The sequence below is a fragment of the Haliotis rufescens genome, unplaced genomic scaffold (assembly GCF_023055435.1).
Source record: "Haliotis rufescens isolate VD_foot unplaced genomic scaffold, xgHalRufe1.0.p SCAF_1, whole genome shotgun sequence".
Lineage (NCBI taxonomy): Eukaryota > Metazoa > Mollusca > Gastropoda > Lepetellida > Haliotidae > Haliotis > Haliotis rufescens.
Window position 1 is genome coordinate 90,905,026 of NW_025963779.1, and position 23,292 is coordinate 90,928,317.

Below are 23,292 nucleotides of genomic sequence, written 5' to 3' on the forward strand. Positions count from 1 at the left end.
GAGTAATCCATGGTGTTTTCTTTAATCATAGTTCTTGTAATGTTTTAACCCTGCTAACTTACAAAAGTGATCAAAAGTGTTTTCTTCATTTCTTCTAAGATAGTGTGAAGAATACGACCTTGGGTTGAGTTGTGAGTTTGTTTTCAGGTGCTGAGTGTTGTTTGAGAGGCACCTGCTCCTCATGGAGGTGCTGGCATCTGAATGTGACCCTGTTGTTCACACCTCTCTCTTGGTTTCAGAGTTGACAGCAGACTCGACTGAGGTACCAGTGCCAAGTCCATCACTTTTTTCTCCTTCCCGGTTCCACGTACGGCATAATATTGGCTCAATCAACCAAATCTCCTACTTCCAGCATGGGGCGCAAAAAAATCCAGATCTCGCGAATAGGCGATGAACGCAATCGTCAGGTATGTGTCATTTGATTTTTATGTTCTTCATCCTCTTTTTGTCGGTGACTTATTATTTATAAAGATTCTACCTGAATAGTCTTCGAAGAGTATAAGAAAGAGAACAACGTGTCATCTCAAAGCTGATGCATCGTGGCAAAGAATATTAAATGGCTCCCTTCAGCGAGTATGGGCCTAGAAGTGCATGACACTCGGAATATGTGAGCAAGGCATTTGCTTGTCGGTTAAAAAACATACATGCCTCCATTATGTATGTGATGTTGCCGATCCAAGCTCACATCTGTGTAAAAAACTCATAACATTTACACATGCACATATGATTAAAACAAGCAGGATTTGTTTAAACTGTAGGTAGTTAACAGCACAAGTGGTCCTGCCACAATACAAGTTCATGTGTTAGGCCGAGTCCATCCATTCTGTGTCCTGTTTACATTCCTGTTGCGATGTCGAAAAACTACTTTATTAATCTTCGCTAAAATGTAATACATTATTCTCTCGGAGAGATTCAACACAGACAGCATACCACTACTTAGTTCATTGATTATATAGCGGAATTAAATAATATAATGTTTTTGTTAACAGGAATAAATGGCTTCATGTTGAATGGTACTAGCTTGCCATGTCAGTAGTGATCATTAGACTTAAGTTATTGCTTCCAGACTAGTTATATGTGCATGTCTGGTTGTGTGAGTTCAACAGGGTGTTAAATGTTCATGACTGGCATCACTAGGCTCTCCTCACACATTGAGCTGACACATATAGCTGAAGTAATGTTGAAGGCAGTGTTAAACCCAGCTCACTCACTCACTCACTCACTCACACATTGAGCTGACACATATAGCTGAAGTAATGTTGAAGGCAGTGTTAAACTCAGCTCACTCACTCACTCACTCACTCACACATTGAGCTGACACATATAGCTGAAGTAATAGTGAAGGCAGTGTTAAACTCAGCTCACTCACTCACTCACACATTGAGCTGACACATATAGCTGAAGTAATAGTGAAGGCAGTGTTAAACTCAGCTCACTCACTCACTCACTCACACACTCAGTGTTATGTGATGTAGTGTACATTTAGTGCAGACATACACCCACATGGCCTGTGTGTTAACATTAGGAAAGATTAAACGGCTGTAATGAGACGGCAGCTCATGGCAATGGGTCTATTATGTTTGTGGGCATAACATGTCAAAAAGGTTATGATTCAAGGCACATGCACACACGTTATGATGGAGAGTGTGGATTAGGTAACACTGATGCAATGTTACCAGGGATAGTTATGGCGCTGTGACTATACGCCATATGTAAATAGCCCATGATGAAGGGTATAAACACAGTACTTGGCACTGCTTAACAGAAGCAGAGGTAGAAGAGAGAGGCCAATTGTTGTACTACATGTCGAAAATGATTAAAACCCACGATAAGGTATTACTGGCTGTTGTTGATAACTGTGACCAACTGGCTGGTTCACAAGAGATTGTCTCACAGTCTGTTTGAACAAACCCCTCTAACCCAGTGGGAACTAGCCAAGAGAAAACAATATTATGGGTGATTCTAGGCCTCTGAGTCAATATATGAAGTGTTTTACAGATGCTGGTATAGGGACGTTTGTACAGCTACATACTGACAATTTGTGAGCCACTTAAATCTCCGGCATTGGGCTGTTTGGTTTGATGATGTTCTTCTAAACCCGAAACGGGTTGATGTTCAAACAAACGAGGTGACTTAACAGTTTAGGAGGAACAATCACCAGTGTGTTAACATTAGTAACGGAATTGTAAGACTAGTTCCGGCTTGTAGTAGTTGTAGCTGGGACAACTGGGGTTTGTTAAGGTCAATAAGTAAATATGAGGAGGGTGGATGTAAGTATTTAGTTCACTATCTTATGTTAGGTTGGTATGCATTAATTTTTCTGATTTTTTTTGTACTGTAAATATAAACGTGTGTGATAGGAAAATTGTGTCTTGGAAAGTTTGGAATTGGAATGAAATCCAACTAGGAACCTTGTTGTATAAGAAGTGAAGTTCATGTAGATCAATGCTAGAATGGTGGTTGAGGGATAGATCTAATCTGGTGAACGACTGGCCCGGCAAGTTCCCAGTGGTTGAACACGGTAACACTGTTGTGGAGGACTGGGAATAAATACCCTGCACCGGCATGGAGCCACTGGTTTGATTTTGTGCCAATCATATTGGTGGGAAATGGAGTAGAACTGACTGGGGCAAGATTGATAGTTTCTAATTAGTGGAGGTACGTTGTGGGGATACATAGGCCAGGCTGCGAGCTGTTGGAGGGACGGGGGCTTATGAATAACCCCTACCCACACCCAGACGTCTATAGACTTGCTCCAAAATAACATTGTTACTTGCCAAGACCGCGAGGCATTCAACACCGAAGTTAACAAAATTATTTTTGAACTGAAAATGAAGGATGTTTGATTTTTTATGTGTAGATTGACAACTTTATGTAAGTAAACTGAAATGTTTGAAATGTATTTCCCACAACTTTAAATTAAAATTTAAATTAAGATTGTTTACAGAAATTTGCATGTGTCTGCTTATAAAATATTAAGATTCATGTGAAATTCTCTTGAACAGAATTTAGGTGAGTCAGGAAAATATACTTGTTTTGTCTTAGAACACACGTTATTTCACGTTTTTAGTTAGAAACGTAGGTTCCTTTGTAAAAGTTAGCTACTAACAGACATTATCAATATTCCGTGTGGAGAACATTAGTTGCTGAGGTAGCTAGTTCCCATGTTTACCATTTCCTAGGAGATAATCGCTACGATTTCTGTTTTCTTTCAACCTGAGACAACAGCATTCTGTTCGCCAGTGGTCGTTTGTCTCCCTGAATTCAAGTCATCTTCCTCCCTCCAGGAGTAGACAAAGCATTGACATCAAAATTACAGATATTAAGTAGGTAAATAGCAAATAGAGGGCCCAGCGGTCTTGTTGACAGTGAATCCATTCCAACAAACAAGAAGGTCTTGAACTCGCAACATTAACCTTTTTTTCTCAGGACGTTTACAAATTGCCCAGTGGTCAGTTGTGTCCAGCCATTGTACTCGTCAGGCTCCACCTGGATGTAACGATCTGTATTTACCTGACAAACAGGTGAAAATCTCTGACATGCTCTACATTGTGTGGTTGGAATTGTGGCAAACCGCCCCTAGCCATGGTTGTTTGGGTGTGAGACTGGAATGAGTCACATTTAGTCGTGTACCTTTGGAGTAACCTCGGAGCTAGCATTGCTCCAAGGCTGTACTGAAAGAAAAGTGCATGGATGTGCAGTAATTCTACCCTCCTAATAGGCAAGTCTAGATCTATGGACCAGTCTCTCATAAGAACAACTTGTTCTTATTATTTACAAAATCTAGAAAGTATGATTAAAACTAATAATTATGCCTTAGTGACTTGTGCAAGTCTACATTGGAGCCGGCGCACAGTGAGGTGGCCATTACACACCAGCAAACTTGCAGATTATTAAAACTGAAAGGGTATAAATAGAATATAATGCCTCTAATATTACATTGTTAGATAAAGTGACACATACCTCCTACTGGTCATAGTTATCAATGAGGGGAAGGTAGGATGTTTGAATCACCACAGAGGCGACAGTATAGACAATAATAGCACAGTGTGCTAGAACTCTCCACACTCAGTACTGACAGATTGATACACAGTAATGCTTTTATCAATATGTAGGTGTCATTTTACATCTAATTATTCTTAAAACTTTATGATCGTTTTCCATAATGATGAAAAGGAAATTAATAGTATAGGTATTGTGTAACAATATTACATATCAGACGATTAATGGCTTCCTTGAGATAAGTTGTAGCTTAGTCCCTGCTGTGAGGAATATGTCGGTTGTACAGAGAGTTAGCTATGGCTGTAGATCAGTGACATATCAAGTACAACCGTGATGTCATTCCGATGGAAAAAACAAACCGATTACTCTCAAATATGTTTGAAAAGATTTTCTGAAATTGAAGAATGTCTTAATTTGAAGGATTATATGGGAAAATGCCACCCATGCTAAGTGTTTGTTTAGACAGAATCCAATTGCTGGATTATCTACGTTAATGATCCATGTAGGCATGTAATACGACTCTTTGGTGGCCTGGGATGACCGGTCTTCCCCACAGGCACATCTGCCCACCATATCACAGATGACTGTAGTGTGGCTGGGACCTCCCCACAGCGGGAATAAATCTCTATAATCCTTCTCCAATGGTGCAATACAGCCAGACAGATTTCATTGCATGTAGCCATGGTGTAACATGTTCTCTTTTGTCAAGAGGTTTTTGTCTGTGGTGGTGTCCAGCGTGCGTCATGATGGCCCCGAGTATTGTGATTAGTTCGGCCTCCTTGGGCACTGATACCTATGCGATTTGTCACTCACCGCAGCAGAAATCTCATAATAGGTTAAGTGGACTGTATGAATCCAGGTTCCTTCTCCTCGGCCGTTTTGTCCAACCTCGGGGAGTTTTCGAAGAAAACACACATCGTTAAGGATATATTGGCAATTTATTGTAATTGAAACTGGAGTATATTGACCCCTAGTCGTCCTGTCCAGTTAACCTTACCAGGACATGCCCGAGAGGTAGTGTTTTGTCAGTAGCTGCCGAACCATACCTGTTGTGTCTCTGGTTCTTCCCCTCGATGGGGATGAGGAGAGTGGGGTTATATAAGGGTTGTTCTGGGAAGAAAGGCTTTGTTCGAAGATGACCAGATTTCTGAAACATTGTAGTTAAACTGGGAGGTATTCTGTTGAAACCAGTAGAAAAACATCCTAGTTTGGCTTGGTCTGTGAGTAAAGAGTTCTAGTTACCTACCACACAAATATTTATACAGGTGAAACATTGAATGTGAGATAGTTACTGTGTTTAATGCTTGAGAAAAGATATCAACAAACCTATTTTTCAGGTAATGTTTGGAATTTTTATCTTTCAAGGTTGAAAATGACATTAAGAATAGAACATCATGCAAAAAACATGATAGGGTCATGATTCATTAATGAAAGATCATTACAAATGTATATTGAAAAAATAACTGTGCAAGAGGCTTCAGGATTGTTACAATGTTCCAATGTCCTGACAATTAATTACTAATATCCTCACAAGGAAGAAAGGTCTTATTCCATGATGGTTCATAGAATGTGACCTTTGACCTAGGATATGCAATCGTCTAGACAGATGGTGTTGAATACAATGAAACATGGACACACCTGTCTTTCACAAGAGAATATGTTTTGATGGCATTGCCTTTAATCAAAATGATTCCTCAAAATTGGCTTCTTGATTTAAGTTGTCTGATTAAACACTGATTGGATGTCATTAGTGATGGCCCAAACAATACTCCTTGCCCCATCTTTTGTAATGTTTGTTGTTATTGGTCACCTGGCCTTATTACAGCCAATGAAAAGGGAGACAATGTGAAATGTGGGATTTGATTGGCTGGGGTATTTTGAGAGGTGCATCTGTCGGAATTGTCGGGTATTATGCAATAGTTTGAAGAAGTGCTACTTAGGCAGACAATGGCTATTCAAGTGATTCCGTTAATACTTCTTGATAGCGGCCTCATCAGAAGTGCAGAGAATTAAACATGATTGTTGGTGTTTAATCTGTGTCATTGTGTAACGCATCTGGCTCAGAACTTGTGCAGAGATTTACAAACAAGTCTGTGAATGTTAGTCTTAGGTCATAGCAAAACTTAAATGTTTCCAAGGATTTTTCTCAAAAGTGAGAAGGGAGTAGAGCCTGCTTTATGTGATATCGAAAACCATGATGAGGCGAGAACACTCCCCTAATGCAACCAACAAACTCAGCCGGGCACATGTTGGACATGGCTCTTTAATACACACGTTTTATGTTCATGGATAATAGTCCCTATATGGCTGAAATAATGCTGATGTGATATTAAATGTTAACTCATTCACTCATGGATAATAGATTCTGCTTGATATGACACAGGATATCTGAGAAATATATATGTACTGGCAATAGAATGACTGACAAGTAGGATTAAAGTGAGGTGTCAGTGCCAGAGAAACAGCTCCCTTTTTGTTAGCCCTATAAAATCAGAATACCTGGAATTTCTGGATAGATGGCATTTTGTTCCAACCATGTCATGGCAGTTTGAGATTTGTAGGTAACAATTTAAACTAAATGTTAGTTTGTCTGCATTTAGTAAGAGTCTTCATAGGTGTGATGGTTTCACTAGCTGAGGCTTGGTGAAGCTATGACACCTGGTGCTGCCGATGTAGTTCTTCATTTCATGTGCCTGCTTACAGTGCTAGATGACGGATGACCTTGTTGGCTGAAACGTTAAACAGTTTTATATTTAAGTGTCCTTCAGTGTCTTTTTCTCCTGGAATTAGTTGAGTTCAGACAATTATCTATTTCATGTGTTTGAAACATCATCCTCACATGTTTGATGTGAGGTAACAAGATGGATTGGGTAGTCAGGCTTGACCTTAACCCCAACACGTGCGACTTCACTTGTAACATCAATCACTGGTTTGTCTGGTTCTGACATGAATATTTACTGCCACCTTGATAAACAAGCACCATTATCATCATCATTTTAAGTTTATGATATTCATATTTTGAATCTTTTTTCACAGGTTACATTCACCAAACGAAAGTTTGGATTGATGAAGAAAGCTTACGAGCTAAGCGTGTTATGCGACTGCGAGATTGCTCTCATCATCTTCAATGGCTCTAACAAGCTGTTCCAGTATGCCAGCACCGACATGGACAAGGTCCTTCTGAAATACACCGAGTATAATGAACCCCACGAGAGCCGCACAAACAAGGACATCATTGAGGTGAGTGGGGGAGGAACGAGGGGTCGCCACCAGCACCAAGGCAACAGTCATGTCATCACAGCACTTACATAGAGACATTTCAATGTTAGCTTTTTTTGGATCTGAGGGGGAAGTTGGGGAGACATGTTTGTTTCGATATTTGTGACGTAGTTGACAACTTGATCCGAGATGGCACAGTTTCACATAAAAGGTATTCTTGTGTTAGTTCGTGGAAAACATATTGAAGTGCTTTATGTTGACACAGCATACATTGTTTGCCTTTGGAACACAACTTATTATCCTGTTATTGCCGAATGATAATGAAATATTGTTTTTCCATGGCACTGTGTTGTATCTAGTGATATTTTGGGGTGAAATTTGAATTTACCGATGAAGTGACTTCTACATTTAGTACATTAGCGCTGTGAGCATTCCGTTATGTGAGGCGCTGTCTCTGTAGTGAAACATCCTCGGTTCAGGAAGCACATACTCTTATGTGAGGAGGCAATTCCATTGAGAAATGTTGCCATTGTAGGAAGCATTTGGCTTTGTGATGATGCAGGTCTATTGAGAATATTGTCATTAATCGAACATATGTTTACGGGGTGCAGCTATTTGGAGCACAAGTTCATGTGATACCCATGTGGTCGTTTGAGCAAGCTATTTTATCTCACAAGTCTGTAGTTGACTAAAACTAAAAGTCTAACATGACCTGTCCAAGCCCATCATGCGACTATGGTTGGCAAGAAAATGTTTGCAGCAATAAGATTGACCTGATATCAGGTACATTGTATTGAGAATGATTGTGGTAATATTTTGATGACTATTGTGCAATTAATAAGGATGTTTACTTTCCATGATCCCAATCTAACTCTCAGTCAGCGATTGAAGAATATTACAGAGTCACCTGGGGTTTACAATTGCCTGAAATGAACAACTGAAATGCAATATTGGAAAATGAAATATGATATTCAAAATCATGTAATGAATACAGTCGGTTGTGACAGGTTTACATTTCTTTTCATGGACAAGTATGTTTTAACAATTACTGTGTGTTAATTCGTTTTCTAACAAGCTGGTGTTGACATTCTCACTGTAGATATACTGCTTAAGTTTGATTGGAATAATTCTATTCCCCAAACTGATTACTTGTAATGTGTGTAAATAGTATTGAAGATCTGAATGTCCCAATCAAGATTTGAGTAACATATATGCCATATGTGTCAGCAAGATCATGTCAAATTATTTCAAACCTAAGCTAAAACAGGTTCCTTCTTTGTATTCACAGTAGAAACATGGCCTTGAAGCGGTGTTCTGATTTCTTTACAAAAATTTAGAAGAAAATAATTGGTAGTCACCCCATTACCTTCTTTTTCATCATAGTGTATATCTAATGAAGGCATTCGACTCAGTTTTATCTTAGCGGCCTGCGCCGAGACTAAACAAACTGCAATTCTTTAACAGAAATTAACAAAGCTACATTAAGAAACCCAAGAAAAGTGATGTTTCCAAGAATTTCTGCCTCTACGGCTGAATAAGTTCTGCCATATTGGCAACAAACCCTCGTGTGTCTGCAACTTGAAGTTAGACATAGTCTCGCGTTCATTCAAGGTGTGTGTGTGTGTGTGTGTGTGTGTGTGTGTGTGTGTGTGTGTTGTGTGTGTGTGTGTGTGTGTGTGTGTTGTGTGTGTGTGTGTGTTGTGTGTGTGTGTGTGTGTGTGTGTGTGTGTGTGTGTGTGTGTGTGTTGTGTGTGTGTGTGTGTGTTGTGTGTGTGTGTGTGTGTGTGTGTGTGTGTGTGTGTGTGTTGTGTGTGTGTGTGTGTGTGTGTGTGTGTGTGTGTGTGTGTGTGTGAGTGTGTGTGTGTGTGTGTGTGTGTGTGTGTGTGTGTGTTAAAGAATACCAGATTTTTTCTGCCATGAAAAACAAGAACATATCGATTGCACTTTTCTAAACTAAGATTAAGTAACCATAAATTAACTATAGTACTTGTAAGACATACAAAGCCACTGACCCCACTACATCAGAGACTATGCTATAAATGTTCACCCATTGATGATGAAAAACACTACCTACGTCACTGTACCAAACCACTTCAAGAAAGAAATATACTCTTTGGAAAGTTATCTACACAAGATGTAAATGTCCACAATAAAGAAAACAAATTATTTTGCAACATCTTCTCAAATAAGGAAGCCATCAACATCAATTACATATCTGTAATTTGCAGCAATAACTACCTATTGATTTTAATCAACCTATGACATTCCATGTATAATATCATCAAATCTGTTGATATTTTCTTTAAATGATTTCTTTGTATACAGATATGTTTGTCTGTATATGTGTATGTGTAAAGTCATGGTTTTTCATTTAAATATTGCATCTGTTCCGTAATGGAATGTTTTCTGCAATGATTATTATCTTGTCTTATCTTATGAAAACATTGGGTGTTCTTTGACTTGCCTTGTGTAGTTTATAATCTCTATATATACATCATACACACACAAAACAAGTTAAAGAACACAATGTTGTATTATCTATAGGATAAGATAAGATAGTATATATTGCAGGAAGCATTCCATTATGGAACAGGTGCGATCTTTTAAATGACAAAACATACATACATTCATGTAAACAAAGAAGTCATTTAAAGAAAATATCACTATTAAAGATTTGATGATATTATGCATATATATTCATATACCTTTGTATAGGTATATTCATATACCTTTGTATAGGTACCTATATACACACACCCACAGTACCACATGCAGACTGAGCACGGCTGTGATCTCCTGCTGGTGGGCAGTGGGTACAGTACATACATAGAGCTCCCATCTCCCAGGTCGACTCAGCCATCCAAGCATGGGCTAAACTGTAGAAACATGGCTACTAGCAAGGAGGAGGCCGTGGAGAGGGATGGACGACACCGCCGGCATATTGTGTGTTTGAATGGAGGGTTGTTATTGAGATGAGATATCTTTTGTGAGCTGTTTACACAGCGATACCAGGATATACTACATCAATGTAGTTGATAAAGATCTCCCTGCGTTTTCAAAGGGGCTGAATACATTCAGTGACATGCTGTGTCAGTGCGTGTAGTTTTTATAAGCTTATGTGTTTTTATTTTCGATATGTCAGATACTGTTGAGGTTACGGAGTGCATGACTGACAGTGATTTGAAAGCACAGGTGAATTTGTTTTTAGGTAGGAGGTGATATAATAGATGTTCTTATCATATGAGAAAATCTGATCATTTCATATAATGGAGATGTGTTATTTTTAAAAAATCTCAGTCTTGTATTTCTTGTTAAAAGTTTTAAGCAGGATTTCATAGTGATAAGGCGTCACTCTGAGGTTATTGCATGGTAACTATCAATTATAAAGATGGAAATTCAGATGGTGACAAACTGTATCAAAGGGAGGTGACTCTTGTCAACCAAGTGTGCCAAGAATCCTGTTTGTTTCTGAAACAGATGGGTCTGTCTCGTACTGTGCCATGACAGTAGGATATATGTACTTTATGAAACCAAAACCAGTCTAGTCTTGGAATGGCATTTAGAAGTGATACACATGAGGGAGAATTTATGGCTGTCAACTTCTTTATTATAAGTAGGAGTATGTACTTACTCCTTCAAGTGAATGATTCGCCTGATGGAGAGTAGGCATATGCTCCGAACATTGTGTTCCTCATAATAAAGACGTTGACATCCATAAATACCAATCTAGATTATACAAAAAGCAAGTCTAGCTGGCTCTATTCAACATGTGAAATCCGGGTTAGCAAAATAAATATAGGAGAGAAATATATTGTGTAATGAAAGATTTGATAGATTATGTGTTAGTCTTGGGGCGTTCCTTCACCGTATTTAAACCATTCTGATGACGTCATTCTATTGTTGTTGCAGTTGATTCCGAGCCAGGAATTTACTGGCCATTTTGAATGTGCAATTTAACAAATAAAACTGATAAAACTATAGGTCATTACGCAAAATATAATTTCGAGAAATTAAATTTCAACCATTACATGGTATGGTTCAGAGAAATTACTTCGGGGCTTGTTGAATCTACTTCTGATTCAAGTGATTTCTCCATTATATGTAAAATACATGAAATAAGATGTTGGAGCTTGGCACCCTCCCCCTGTAGCCCCTCAAGTATTGAATCTTCATCCTAGCAGCATCTCTAGCAGCATCGTTCCCCACAGCCGAGCTGTTTGTTTACAACCTCCAGCCCATAAATGGATAATTAGGTCACAGAGGTAGATAGACAGATGAGAAGAGGATGCCTTGGTGGGGAGAAGCAACACGATCTTGTCAGTTAGATTCGCTCAACCAATATCCAACGCATGTTTTGGCAGCCATTTTCTTGTAGGATAGAAAGAAAAATCTTAATTGATTTGAATTTTCGTTTTTTAGAACAAATGCTTCTAGACATATGCATCAATGAAGGTGCCTTTTTCCATAATTACGTTGTTGAATGTGGAGGAAAGATACTGGAGCAATAGGTTGATTTGACCGTTGACATGCCCTGTGGAATCAGTACCTACCATACACAGCACTAACATGCCTGTACTGTAGTGTAGCGGGCGATCACTGTCGATACGTCAGTACCTTACAGAACAAGGGACTGTAATCTACGTAATTAGTGGCTTCACACTCAGAGGCTGCGGAGTGATGGCTGGGATAGCTTCCAGGATTCAGGTGCTCTACTTAACCTGCTTACCATCGATGCCATCCCAGAATTCATTCTTGACTCATAAACAAATGTTTTCGCACTTTGGATGGTAACATTGTCCAAAGTGTATCAATCAAACAAACTTTAGTTTTAGTTATGTTAAATACTTAAAATACTAATTGTTTGACACAACAGAAATCTTCATTTTTGAAATTCAACAAAGATGTCAAATCTTTTAACATTTTTGATGATAACATAATATTGTCCAAATTTATTAAACAAACCAATTTCTGAACTTCAGTTTTTATGTTATACTGAACATATGATTTGTGGCACAAAAGTAATCTTCCTTTTCATATCTGAACAGTTAATTTGAAAGTACTCTGACAAACGTTTGGATGAGTACGCGGGTAGGGGTGGGTACACAGAGTGCAGTTCAGGTTCTTGTCTATCTCCTGTGTCTGATTGGACTGCCTCCGTGGTAGAAAGTGTCTGGCCAGAGAGTTGGGAGGGCAATGGTTGGATCCACAGCCGGGTCATTCCAAAAGATGTTAAAAGATGGTACTTATTGTTTCCCTGACTGGCTTTTGGCGTTAAGGGGATATAAACAAGGATTGGTCGGTTTGGAGTCAGAATGCTGTGTCTGAGTGGGGTGTCCATGTTAAAACTGCATCATTGAATCTCAGTGGACTAGCATTAAAAGACCGGCATTAGTTTGGACTAATACATGCAGCCGCATGCGCGCGCACGCACACACATCACTTTTAAAATGCAATAATCTTGAAAGTGACTTTAAATCCGAAATCACCACACATCTGTGCCTCATTAACGGAGTAGAAGTGATGTATCAACTTATCAACTTGGACTTCGATAAGTTGCTACCAAACAGTCTTAGAGTTCGAGAGTTATATTGTCCACATGTGTTGCTCTTGGTACATTTGTATATGTTTTGGCATGATATGAAATGTAATATATTACGTTGTCAGTCAAGGGATTCATTGGATATCTTACCTTGACAATCAAGGTATGGAAATAATATCTTGCTCTAAGGGAAATGAAAAATCTTTGTCATTGTTAATAGTTATTTAAATATACTTTCATACATATTTCTAAAGAAAAGTTGCTATGTGACTGAAAGCATAACCAACACTGAGGATAAAAATATATAATAAGTTACACAAATTCATCAAATTCATCAGTACTAATGTACCGCTCTGTTAATGCAACCTCCAAATGAGCAAATCCCAGTCTGAATGAACTCCATAGAAAGTAGGTCTATATCGTTGCCTCCCCTCTGAAGACTTACACAGCACTTATCAGCAACACAAGGCCGCACAGACATGGTCAGAAATTAAGAAGGTCTTTCCCTGTCTGTGATAGCATTAGCTGGGCTTCGTTTATCAGAATATTGAAGTTGACAAGCTGTATGCTGGGATATTATTCCATAATGTCCCATAATAGCTTAATCTCCATTCATAAATCAGGTTTCTGGGCTTGGCCCCCGAACAGGAATATCCAGGTTACAGTAGATACTAATGATGGGGGAAATTAATTACCTGTAATGAATCTATTTTAGAGGGTGTGTGGGTAGCTGGTGATCGGACCAAATCCAGTCTTACCTTTGATAAGTCGATCATGTTTCTCGGGGGCTGGTTATGCCACAGTTGAACAACTGGTGTAAAGTCCTCATGGTAGGAAAGAAGTCTGTCTAGGTTACATGCATGTTATTCCTTGAAGATTGTCAAAGTGTTTGTGGGATTGGGCGGGCGCATACTTGTTCTTAGTATGGCTAATGTTTATGGGCTTAATAATAGCATCAGTAGTTTTTGGTGCTTCTAAATGAAACCAAGATATTCCAGTTGACAAAAATAACCCAGACTATTTTATATATAACCTCGGCCGAATTGCCGGAATGGCTGGTTGTGTGAGCCGGTGTACTCTGTTTCAAGCATATAGCTTTTGGTGGGGAATGTCATGATAAGATATCGATCCAGTTACCTAAAATAGTCACAGCCGAGGCACCACACTATAAATAGGCAGTCGCAGTACCGAAATAACTCAAGTGTGAGTCAAATACTTTACAACCAGGACTTTGTGATATAGAATATACCTCCCCGGAACACAGTGACCCACATTCAGACAGCCTGCCCACAATTCAGAAGAGGCAGTAGTGCCACACTGAATATGCTCCCTGGAGGCAGGCAATCAACCCATTATCTGACTGGCTCAGAAATATTGAAAATTCACTCCGACCTTTATGCGGAAAGATCTTTCAGGAGATATTTGTGTAAATTGCTTCGAATGTGGACTTGGCAAGTGCTTGTTAAGCTTTTAGGGAAAGTTATCGAGTTGATCAGAATAAGTGAGATGGTGGGAGCGATTCTTCACCTGAATTAACACAAGCCGAGCCTGGAGTGACATGCTTATTTGAAGTTGGAGTCAGCTTAGTGACCACATTTATTGCTGAAAGAGGAGAAATAAAGTCAGTAAAAAGGAGGGATTACTTGTCTTAAGGTCCCCTTTGAAGACATTGGATAAATGAAATAAATTTGGTGTGGTGTCACCTGTAGGAGTAGTGGAAGTTGATGCTGGGGAGGGAAACATGGGGAGAGGGGGTTGTTCATGTGTCTAAGGACATTGTTATAAATCTGTGTACTTTGTTATAAGTCTAAGGACTTTGTTATAAATCTAATGACATTGTTATTAGTGTAAAGACTTTGTTATAAATCTAAGGACATTGTTATAAATCTCAGAACTTTGTTATAGTGTTATAAATCTAAGGGTATTGTTATAAATCTATGGACATTGTTGTAACTCTAAGGACTTTCGTATAAATCTAAGGACATTGTTATACATCTGTATATCTAAGGACATTGGTTGAATTGACATTGGTTAAATTTGCTGCAAATTGTAGCTTTGTAACACTCATGAAAATATAGACAAAGATAGTTTATATTATACAATACAAACATATAATGACTTTGTGATTTTCTTGATCTTATGCTGAAAACCATATTTGAAGCTCAAGAAGATTTTATCAGATAAATACATTATCATACAAGCAGTATGTAATCACTATTTACATCATTAATCAGTATATTTGCTGCAGGGGACATTACTTGTCAAATATTTTAACTCAATATTATTCATTCAAATCACACAAGTGTTGAACAATATTCCCTCAGTACTTGTTTGTTGCAGGCTCTCAACAAGAAGGAACACAAGGGTTGCGAGAGCCCGGAGCCCATTGAGCAGGACCCCTACGCCCAGGGCCTGCGTGGAGACGACAAATACGACCGCATCAACGACGACTACCAACGTGTCATGCAGCAGAACGTCATGAGGGTCAGTGTTACAGGGTGATACTATTTGGGGTACAACAAAGTATATAATGTTCGTCATAGAAACAATATCAAAACGTGTCAAAACATGTGAACAATAAATGTAATATCTTGAGCTATTATATAAATTTATGATATCAATTCATATTTCAGACAATGGGATTTTGTGTATGACATTTTGTAATGTTTCTGCTGATTGTTGAACAGTTTCTGACTCTTTCACATGATTCTCTTAAAAACCCAAGACAGTCTTCCGTTGGCAATCTCATGGAATTCTCTGTTGACATTTTTCAAATAAAACAAAAACTGACGAACACAATTTACTTGTTGTGCCCAAGCCTTAAATACTAAATTTCTTTTAACTTTGTGTTCTAAACAACAACAAACACAAGATAAATACAATTGACACAGCTTAAAGTGTTGGACTAGGTTGCTCAGTGCTTGTATTCTCTGTTGTTAATGTATACGGAGACGAGTGACCGCGGCCTCAAGTGAATCTCTTGTCAAAGTTCTTTTCTTTTTACCTTTCAGAAGTTTATGAATTATCCACAGTTCTTTGACCAGAGCGTATGTATTAGTCTGCCGTTATTTCTGTATCCATGTACTCCAACTTGCTCATGCTTCTTGTTAAAATACATCTGCATATGTAACAAATCCCGAAATAATTCTTGTTGGTAAAGGGGTTACCTCCCATAAGTTCCTAATGCATATTTACAACGATGGATCCAGGAATTTGAGATTAAGGTCCCAAAACAAACATTTGATTTTTATGTTTTGGGGTGGGAAAATAATGAACAAGTTATATGAAATTAATAAAAGTGGGGTTTGTTTGCCCTTGACCCCCCCCCTGACCCCCCTGGATCCACCTGGATCCCCCTGGATCCACCTGGTTTCACCTGTGACGTCCAAACCAGCATGCCTCAAGAAGCAATCAAGTTTGTAGATGAAGCTAGGCAGTATGAGTATATCTGCTTGTCTGTTCTCATTTAACTTGCAGTTGTAAAGAATTATGCAATACGTTTAAACACAGTATTTATCTATGTTAGAAACACATGTTTATTTGAATCCACACCTTGATTGATGGTAGTGTGACAGCAGTACCTGTCTACCAGCGCCATGGTCCGTCCCCACACCACCCTCCACTAGACCACCTATAGGACCACCTGCCCACCCACCCACCCACCCACCTACCTACCCACCAGCCTGCCTCAGTTACTCCTGTCCCAATGCTTGCGTAATGCACCACTAAACATGGTATACAGCACATATCATCACATTGCTCTAGTGCTATGCTGGTGTTTCTTGTACAAAGGGGACAAGTGACATCCTGGTTTGATCCTCTCTGGTACCTTGAGACAACTTTGCTGTAGACAATGTTTATGTTTGTGTGGAAGTGTCTGGGAGATCAGTGTACATATGATCTGTTTGCAGCACAGCCTTTGTCAATAACATTGTCGAGCTGAAAATGTTCCTCAATTTGGTCAGGTTACTTTCGTCTTTGGGTTGAATATGTTCACAGTGAAGCTTGTCCCATGTATTTACAGCGATTAGCAGAAAATAGCAGTAAAATTTATTAGTTTAAGAAATCATTCTAGATTCTAGTTGTTTCCCTGTTGGACATTGTATGAAATTTCTATCATTACATTTGTAACATACACACTCAAGTTTTTGATGTTGCTGTTGTTCAAAATAAGTGGTTGGATGTTGAGGTGGTATGTGAACAGGGTATTTGACGGGTATGTCAATGGGGTATTCTGACAGGTATGTAGGTATGTCAATGGGGTATTCTGACAGGTTTGTAGGTATGTCAATGGGGTATTCTGACCGGGTATGTCAATGGGGTATTCTGACAGGTATGTAGGTATGTCAATAGGGTATTCTTACGGGTATGTAGGTATGTCAATAGGGTATTCTGACAGGGTATGTCAATGGGGTATTCTGACAGGTATGTAGGTATGTCAATGGGGCATTCTGACAGGTATGTAGGTATGTCAGTGGGGTATTCTGACAGGTATGTAGGTATGTCAATGGGGTATTCTGACAGGGTATGTCAATGGGGTATTCCGACAGGTATGTAGGTATGTCAATAGGGTATTCTGACAGGTATGTAGGTATGTCATTGGGGTAGTCAGTCAGGTATGTAGGTATGTCAATGGGGTATTCTGACAGGGTATGTCAATGGGGTATTCTGACAGGTATGTAGGTATGTCAATAGGGTATTCTGACAGGTATGTAGGTATGTCAATGGGCTATTCTGACAGGTATGTAGGTATGTCAATGGGGTATTCTGACAGGGTATGTCAATGGGGTATTCTGGCAGGTATGTAGGTATGTCAATGGGGTATTCTGACAGGTATGTAGGTATGTCAATGGGGTATTCTGACAGGGTATGTAGGTATGTCAATGGGGTATTCTGACAGGTATGTGGGTATGTCAATGGGGTTTGTTGACAGGGTATGTAGGTACGTCAATGGGGTATTCTGACAGGTATGTAGGTATCTCAATGGGGTATTCTGACAGGTATGTAGGTATGTCAATGGGGTATGTTGACAGGTATGTAAGTACGTCAATGGGTTATTCTGACAGGTGTGTATGTATGTCAATGGGGTATTCTGACAGGTATGTAGGTATGTCAGTGGGGTATTGTAAAAATGTATGTCAATGTGGTATTCTGACAGGTGTGTATATATGTCAATGGGGTATTCTGACAGGGTATGTAGGTATGTCAATGGGGTATTGTAACAATGTATGTCAATGGGGTATTGTAACAGGGTATGTAGGTATGTCAATGGGGTATTGTAACAATGTATGTCAATGGGGTATTCTAACAGGGTATGTAGGTATGTCAATGGGGTATTCTAACAGGGTATGTAGGTATGTCAATGGGGTATTCTAACAGGTATGTAGGTATGTCAATGGGGTATTCTAACAGGGTATGTAGGTATGTCAATGGGGTATTCTGACAGGTATGTAGGTATGTCAATGGGGTATTCTGACAGGTATGTTGGTATGTCAATGGGGTATTCTAACAGGGTATGTAGGTATGTCAATGGGGTATTCTAACAATGTATGTCAATGGGGTATTCTGACAGGTATGTAGGTATGTCAATGGGGTATTCTAACAGGGTATGTAGGTAGTTCAACGGGGTATTCTAACAATGTATGTCAATGGGGTATTCTGACAGGTATGTAGGTATGTCAATGGGGTATTCTAACAGGGTATGTAGGTATGCCAATGGGGTATTCTAACAGGGTATGTAGGTATGTCAATGGGGTATTCTAACAGGGTATGTAGGTATGTCAATGGGGTATTCTAACAATGTATGTCAATGGGGTATTCTGACAGGTATGTAGGTATGTCAATGGGGTATTCTAACAGGGTATGTAGGTAGTTCAATGGGGTATTCTTACAATGTATGTCAATGGGGTATGGTGACAGGGTGTTTGACAGAGTATGTTAGTTAACAGGGTTATCCTGGCTTTTAGAATATTAATGGGGAATGATGAGAGGGTGTCCTGACATCTTGCCTTGTCTTTCAGGGGGGCATCCAGCAGTACCACAACACTATGCCGGTGCCGATACACAATAGTGGCTATCCCAGTCAACCGGGTTTGATTCCGCCCCCACAGAACCATGTCCTGAGTGGCTCCCCCGGACTGCTACAGCCACCACAGGTGGCGCCCCCTAGCCACAGTCCCAGGCCAAACTCCACCGGTAGGTACAGCCACGCCCAGTTATGGCTGCGTGATAATCATCTCTCATGATCTAGCTTGCTTTATTGACTCTCAGAAAGTATTGAAGCTGTGTTACGGTGTATCAGCCTGTGACAGAGGAGCTCAAGGTGTACAGGTGGTATATGTTTGCCCCATTCTGATACTGTGACCACGATTGTGTTACTTATTCTCCAAGGAGATAATTCTGGCCAATCTGGGATTTGAACACAAAACTGGTCAAACCAGACACGGCTAAGGGATTCTTAGTTTGCCGATTTATGTAACGTAAGTTCGTGAACATTTAGAAAACTGTTTGCAGAATAGTTTGTGAAGTAGACAAACTGTTGTCGTGTAATATAATCGGTTTCTATTCATACCAATATTTCGGCCAACATTTCTGTGTCTACAAACTTTGAATGGTTGACAAACATTTGCGTAGATATTACTTTTTTAGATTTTACTTTTACGGCATATGCGAGAAATGAAGAGGACCCAAGTAACAACAACATATATTTGTCGGGTGAAAACAAACGTTTTTTAAGAGTGGAATATTCAGAATGCTGAATTTTTTTATGAATATCTAAATTTATGGTTTAATTTGTTTAGAAAAAATGACCAAATGTCAGTGTTTGGTCCATCTACTTTTGCAGGGCTTGTTGAGTTAATTCACTGTGTTGGTCAGCAGTTCTTATCTGCTTTTGTGTCTATTATGTACAAATTGTAATGTTTTGTTTTGTTTTCTTGCAGGTGGGATGGTTGATCTGAGTCATTCCCCCACCCCCAATGGCTACCCCCATCGAGTGTCCCCCTGCAGTTCGCCTGGGGTGATGGTCCACCACGCCAAACAGATGGCCAAACAGTCGCCCACCCCACCCCAAATGAGGCCCAACCCAAATCTTCGTGTGATGATCCCACCTCATAGCCGTGGCGATCTCATGTCCCCTGATGTATGTATATACACCTCTCCACTTTGTATTAGTGAGTCAGTGTGTGAGTGAGTGAGTGTGTGCATGTGTGAGTGAGTGAGGGAAAGAGACACTCCACTTTCTGTGTATTAGTGAGGGCAGCATGGGTGAGTGAGGGAGTGAGTGAGTGTGTGCATGTGTGAGTGAGTGTGTGAGTGAGTGAGTGAGTGTGCATGTGTGAGTGAGTGAGGGAAAGAGACAATCCACTTTCTGTGTATTAGTGAGGGAAGCATGGGTGAGTGTGTGAGTGAGTGAGTGTGTGCATGTGTGAGTGAGTGAGGGAAAGAGACACTCCACTTTCTGTGTATTAGTGAGGGCAGCATGGGTGAGTGTGTGAGTGAGTGAGTGAGTGAGTGTGCATGTGTGAGTAAATGAGGGAAAGAGATACTCCACTTTCTGTGTATTAGTGAGGGCAGCATGGGTGAGTGAGTGAGGGAACGACACTCCACTTTCTGTATATTAGTGAGGGCAGCATGGGTGAGTGTGTGAGTGAGTGAGTGAGTGTGCATGTGTGAGTAAATGAGGGAAAGAGACACTCCACTTTCTGTGTATTAGTGAGGGCAGCATGGGTGAGTGAGTGAGTGAGTGAGTGTGCATGTGTGAGTGAGTGAGGGAACGACACTCCACTTTCTGTGTATTAGTGAGGGCAGCATGGGTGAGTGTGTGAGTGAGTGAGTGAGTGTGCATGTGTGAGTGAGTGAGGGAAAGAGACACTCCACTTTCTGTGTATTAGTGAGGGCAGCATGGGTGAGTGAGTGAGTGAGTGAGTGAGTGTGCATGTGTGAGTAAATGAGGGAAAGAGACACTCCACTTTCTGTGTATTAGTGTGGGCAGCATGGGTGAGTGTGTGAGTGAGTGAGTGTGTGCATGTGTGAGTGAGTGAGGGAAAGAGACACTCCACTTTCTGTGTATTAGTGAGGGCAGCATGGGTGAGTGTGTGAGTGAGTGAGTGAGTGTGCATGTGTGAGTGAGTGAGGGAAAGAGACACTCCACTTTCTGTGTATTAGTAAGGGCAGCATGGGTGAGTGAGTGAGTGAGTGAGTGAGTGTGCATGTGTGAGTAAATGAGGGAAAGAGACACTCCACTTTCTGTGTATTAGTGTGGGCAGCATGGGTGAGTGTGTGAGTGAGTGAGTGTGTGCATGTGTGAGTGAGTGAGGGAAAGAGACACTCCACTTTCTGTGTATTAGTGAGGGCAGCATGAGTGAGTGTGTGAGTGAGTGTGTGAGTGAGTGAGTGAGTGTGCATGTGTGAGTAAATGAGGGAAAGAGACTCCACTTTCTGTGTATTAGTGAGGGCAGCATGGGTGAGTGAGGAGTATGAGTGAGTGGGTGATAAGTGTATGAGTGAGTGAAAAAGTGTACGAGTGAGTGAGTGATAAGTGTATGAGTGAGTGAATAAGTGTATGAGTGAGTGAGAGTATGTATTAGAAAGGACTCATTACTCCCTGCTATAGTGTCAGTGTATAGTTATGGGTCAATGTTTGTATATTTGTTCAAGGAAACATATAGTAATTGTGGTATTTTGTTCCACAGCTCCAAGGCCGAGTAGGCAACTCCTTAGTAACGCCAGTTGTTTCCTTGGCAACCCCGAACATGCCGGGTAGCGGGTACCCCTCCTCACTTCCCTCGTCGTTTCATCCAAGTAAGTACCGATCTCAAATTCAGTGTCATGTGACATCGCGGAGCATAGAAATTATGTTGAAAGCTTTGTTGTCCATGAGGTAAGTAATCAGAAACTGGCAATGATAAACAGAAACTAGCCATGATAAATATGAACTAGCCATGATAAACATGAACTAGCCATGATGAACATGAACTAGCCATGATGAACAGAAGTAGCCATGATGAACAGGAACTAGCCATGATAAACATGAACTAGCCATGATAAACATGAACTAGCCATGATAAACATGAACTAGCCATGATAAACATGAACTAGCCATGATAAACAGAAGTAGCCATGATGAACAGGAACTAGCCATGATAAACATGAACTAGCCATGATGAACATGAACTAGCCATGATAAACAGAAGTAGCCATGATGAATATGAACTAGCCATGATGAACATGAACTAGCCATGATAAACATGAACTAGCCATGATAAACATGAACTAGCCATGATGAATATGAACTAGCCATGATGAACAGAGGTAGCCATGATGAATATGAACTAGCCATGATAAACAGGAACTAGCCATGATGAACATGAACTAGCCATGATAAACAGAAGTAGCCATGATGAACAGAAGTAGCCATGATGAACATGAACTAGCCATGATAAACATGAACTAGCCATGATAAACAGGAACTAGCCATGATAAACAGGAACTAGCCATGATGAACATGAACTAGCCATGATAAACAGAAGTAGCCATGATGAATATGAACTAGCCATGGTAAACAGAAGTAGCCATGATAAACAGAAGTAGCCATGATAAACAGAAGTAGCCATGATGAATATGAACTAGCCATGGTAAACATGAACTAGCCATGATAAACAGGAACTAGCCATGATAAACATGAACTAGCCATGATCAACAGGAACTAGCCATGATGAACAGAAGTAGCCATGATGAACATGAACTAGCCATGATAAACAGGAACTAGCCATGATGAACATGAACTAGCCATGACAAACATTGCCTCCTGTATTCCACCTTGCCGCCATGTACTTGCCCCAGCCCAGCTTGATGTGGTCCTAATGTTGAGATGTTCATGATGTGTGTGTTTCCCCGCAGATGACTTCCCGCTGACCACTGCTGATGTGAGTAACGGTTACAACTCCTGGTGTGGGCAGGGCTCCCTGACTACCGGCTCGCCACACCACTCCACCGGCCTGTCCCTGACGTCAGGGTGAGTACAGCACATGCCGTCATATCTTGTGTTTGTTTGTTTGTTTGTTGTTTAACGCCACACTCAGCAATATTCCAGCTATATGATTGCGGTCTGTAAAAAAAAGAAGTTTGTACTAGACAATCTGGTGGTTGATATTATGAGCATCGATCCACAATTGGGATACGATGACATGCATCAACCTGGTCAGCGAGCCTGACCACCCGATCCTGTTAGTCGCCCCTTATGACAAGCATAGTGGCCTCTTACGGCAATCATGGGTTGCTGAAGACCTAGTCTCTACCTGGCGCTTCACAGGTCATATTAAATGTGTTGTATGTACTAGAATGTAATAATGTTAGTGTATTGTACAGATAGATATATTAACCAGCCTTAAACAGTTGTTATATGTTATGAAGAAAGGGTTAGATTCTTTGAGGATATGGAGAACCATTCAATGTATATGTCAGTAGCACCATGATGTTTGAAAACAATCTTTTGTACAAGAGGATTACAAGACTTATGTATTTGTGTATGT

General features: G+C 40.1%; 1 protein-coding gene across 22 annotated transcripts in view; it reads left to right on the plus strand.

Annotated features, from left to right (window-relative positions):
- The window catches only part of LOC124134164 (myocyte-specific enhancer factor 2A-like), a 114,176-nt gene that overhangs the window by 84,135 nt on the left and 6,749 nt on the right, over positions 1-23,292 (plus strand). For 21 of the 22 annotated variants that reach the window (XM_046498848.2, XM_046498850.2, XM_046498851.2 and 18 more), the window contains 8 exons: positions 240-407; positions 7,039-7,242; positions 15,101-15,244; positions 15,772-15,807; positions 18,781-18,955; positions 19,702-19,901; positions 21,454-21,562; positions 22,661-22,775. In XM_046498848.2, the coding sequence (XP_046354804.1) occupies positions 354-407; positions 7,039-7,242; positions 15,101-15,244; positions 15,772-15,807; positions 18,781-18,955; positions 19,702-19,901; positions 21,454-21,562; positions 22,661-22,775 (1,037 nt within the window). In that variant the 5' untranslated portion in view covers positions 240-353. The remainder of the gene's footprint in view (positions 1-239; positions 408-7,038; positions 7,243-15,100; positions 15,245-15,771; positions 15,808-18,780; positions 18,956-19,701; positions 19,902-21,453; positions 21,563-22,660; positions 22,776-23,292) is intronic. The other variant, XM_048403629.1, reaches the window with a different exon arrangement.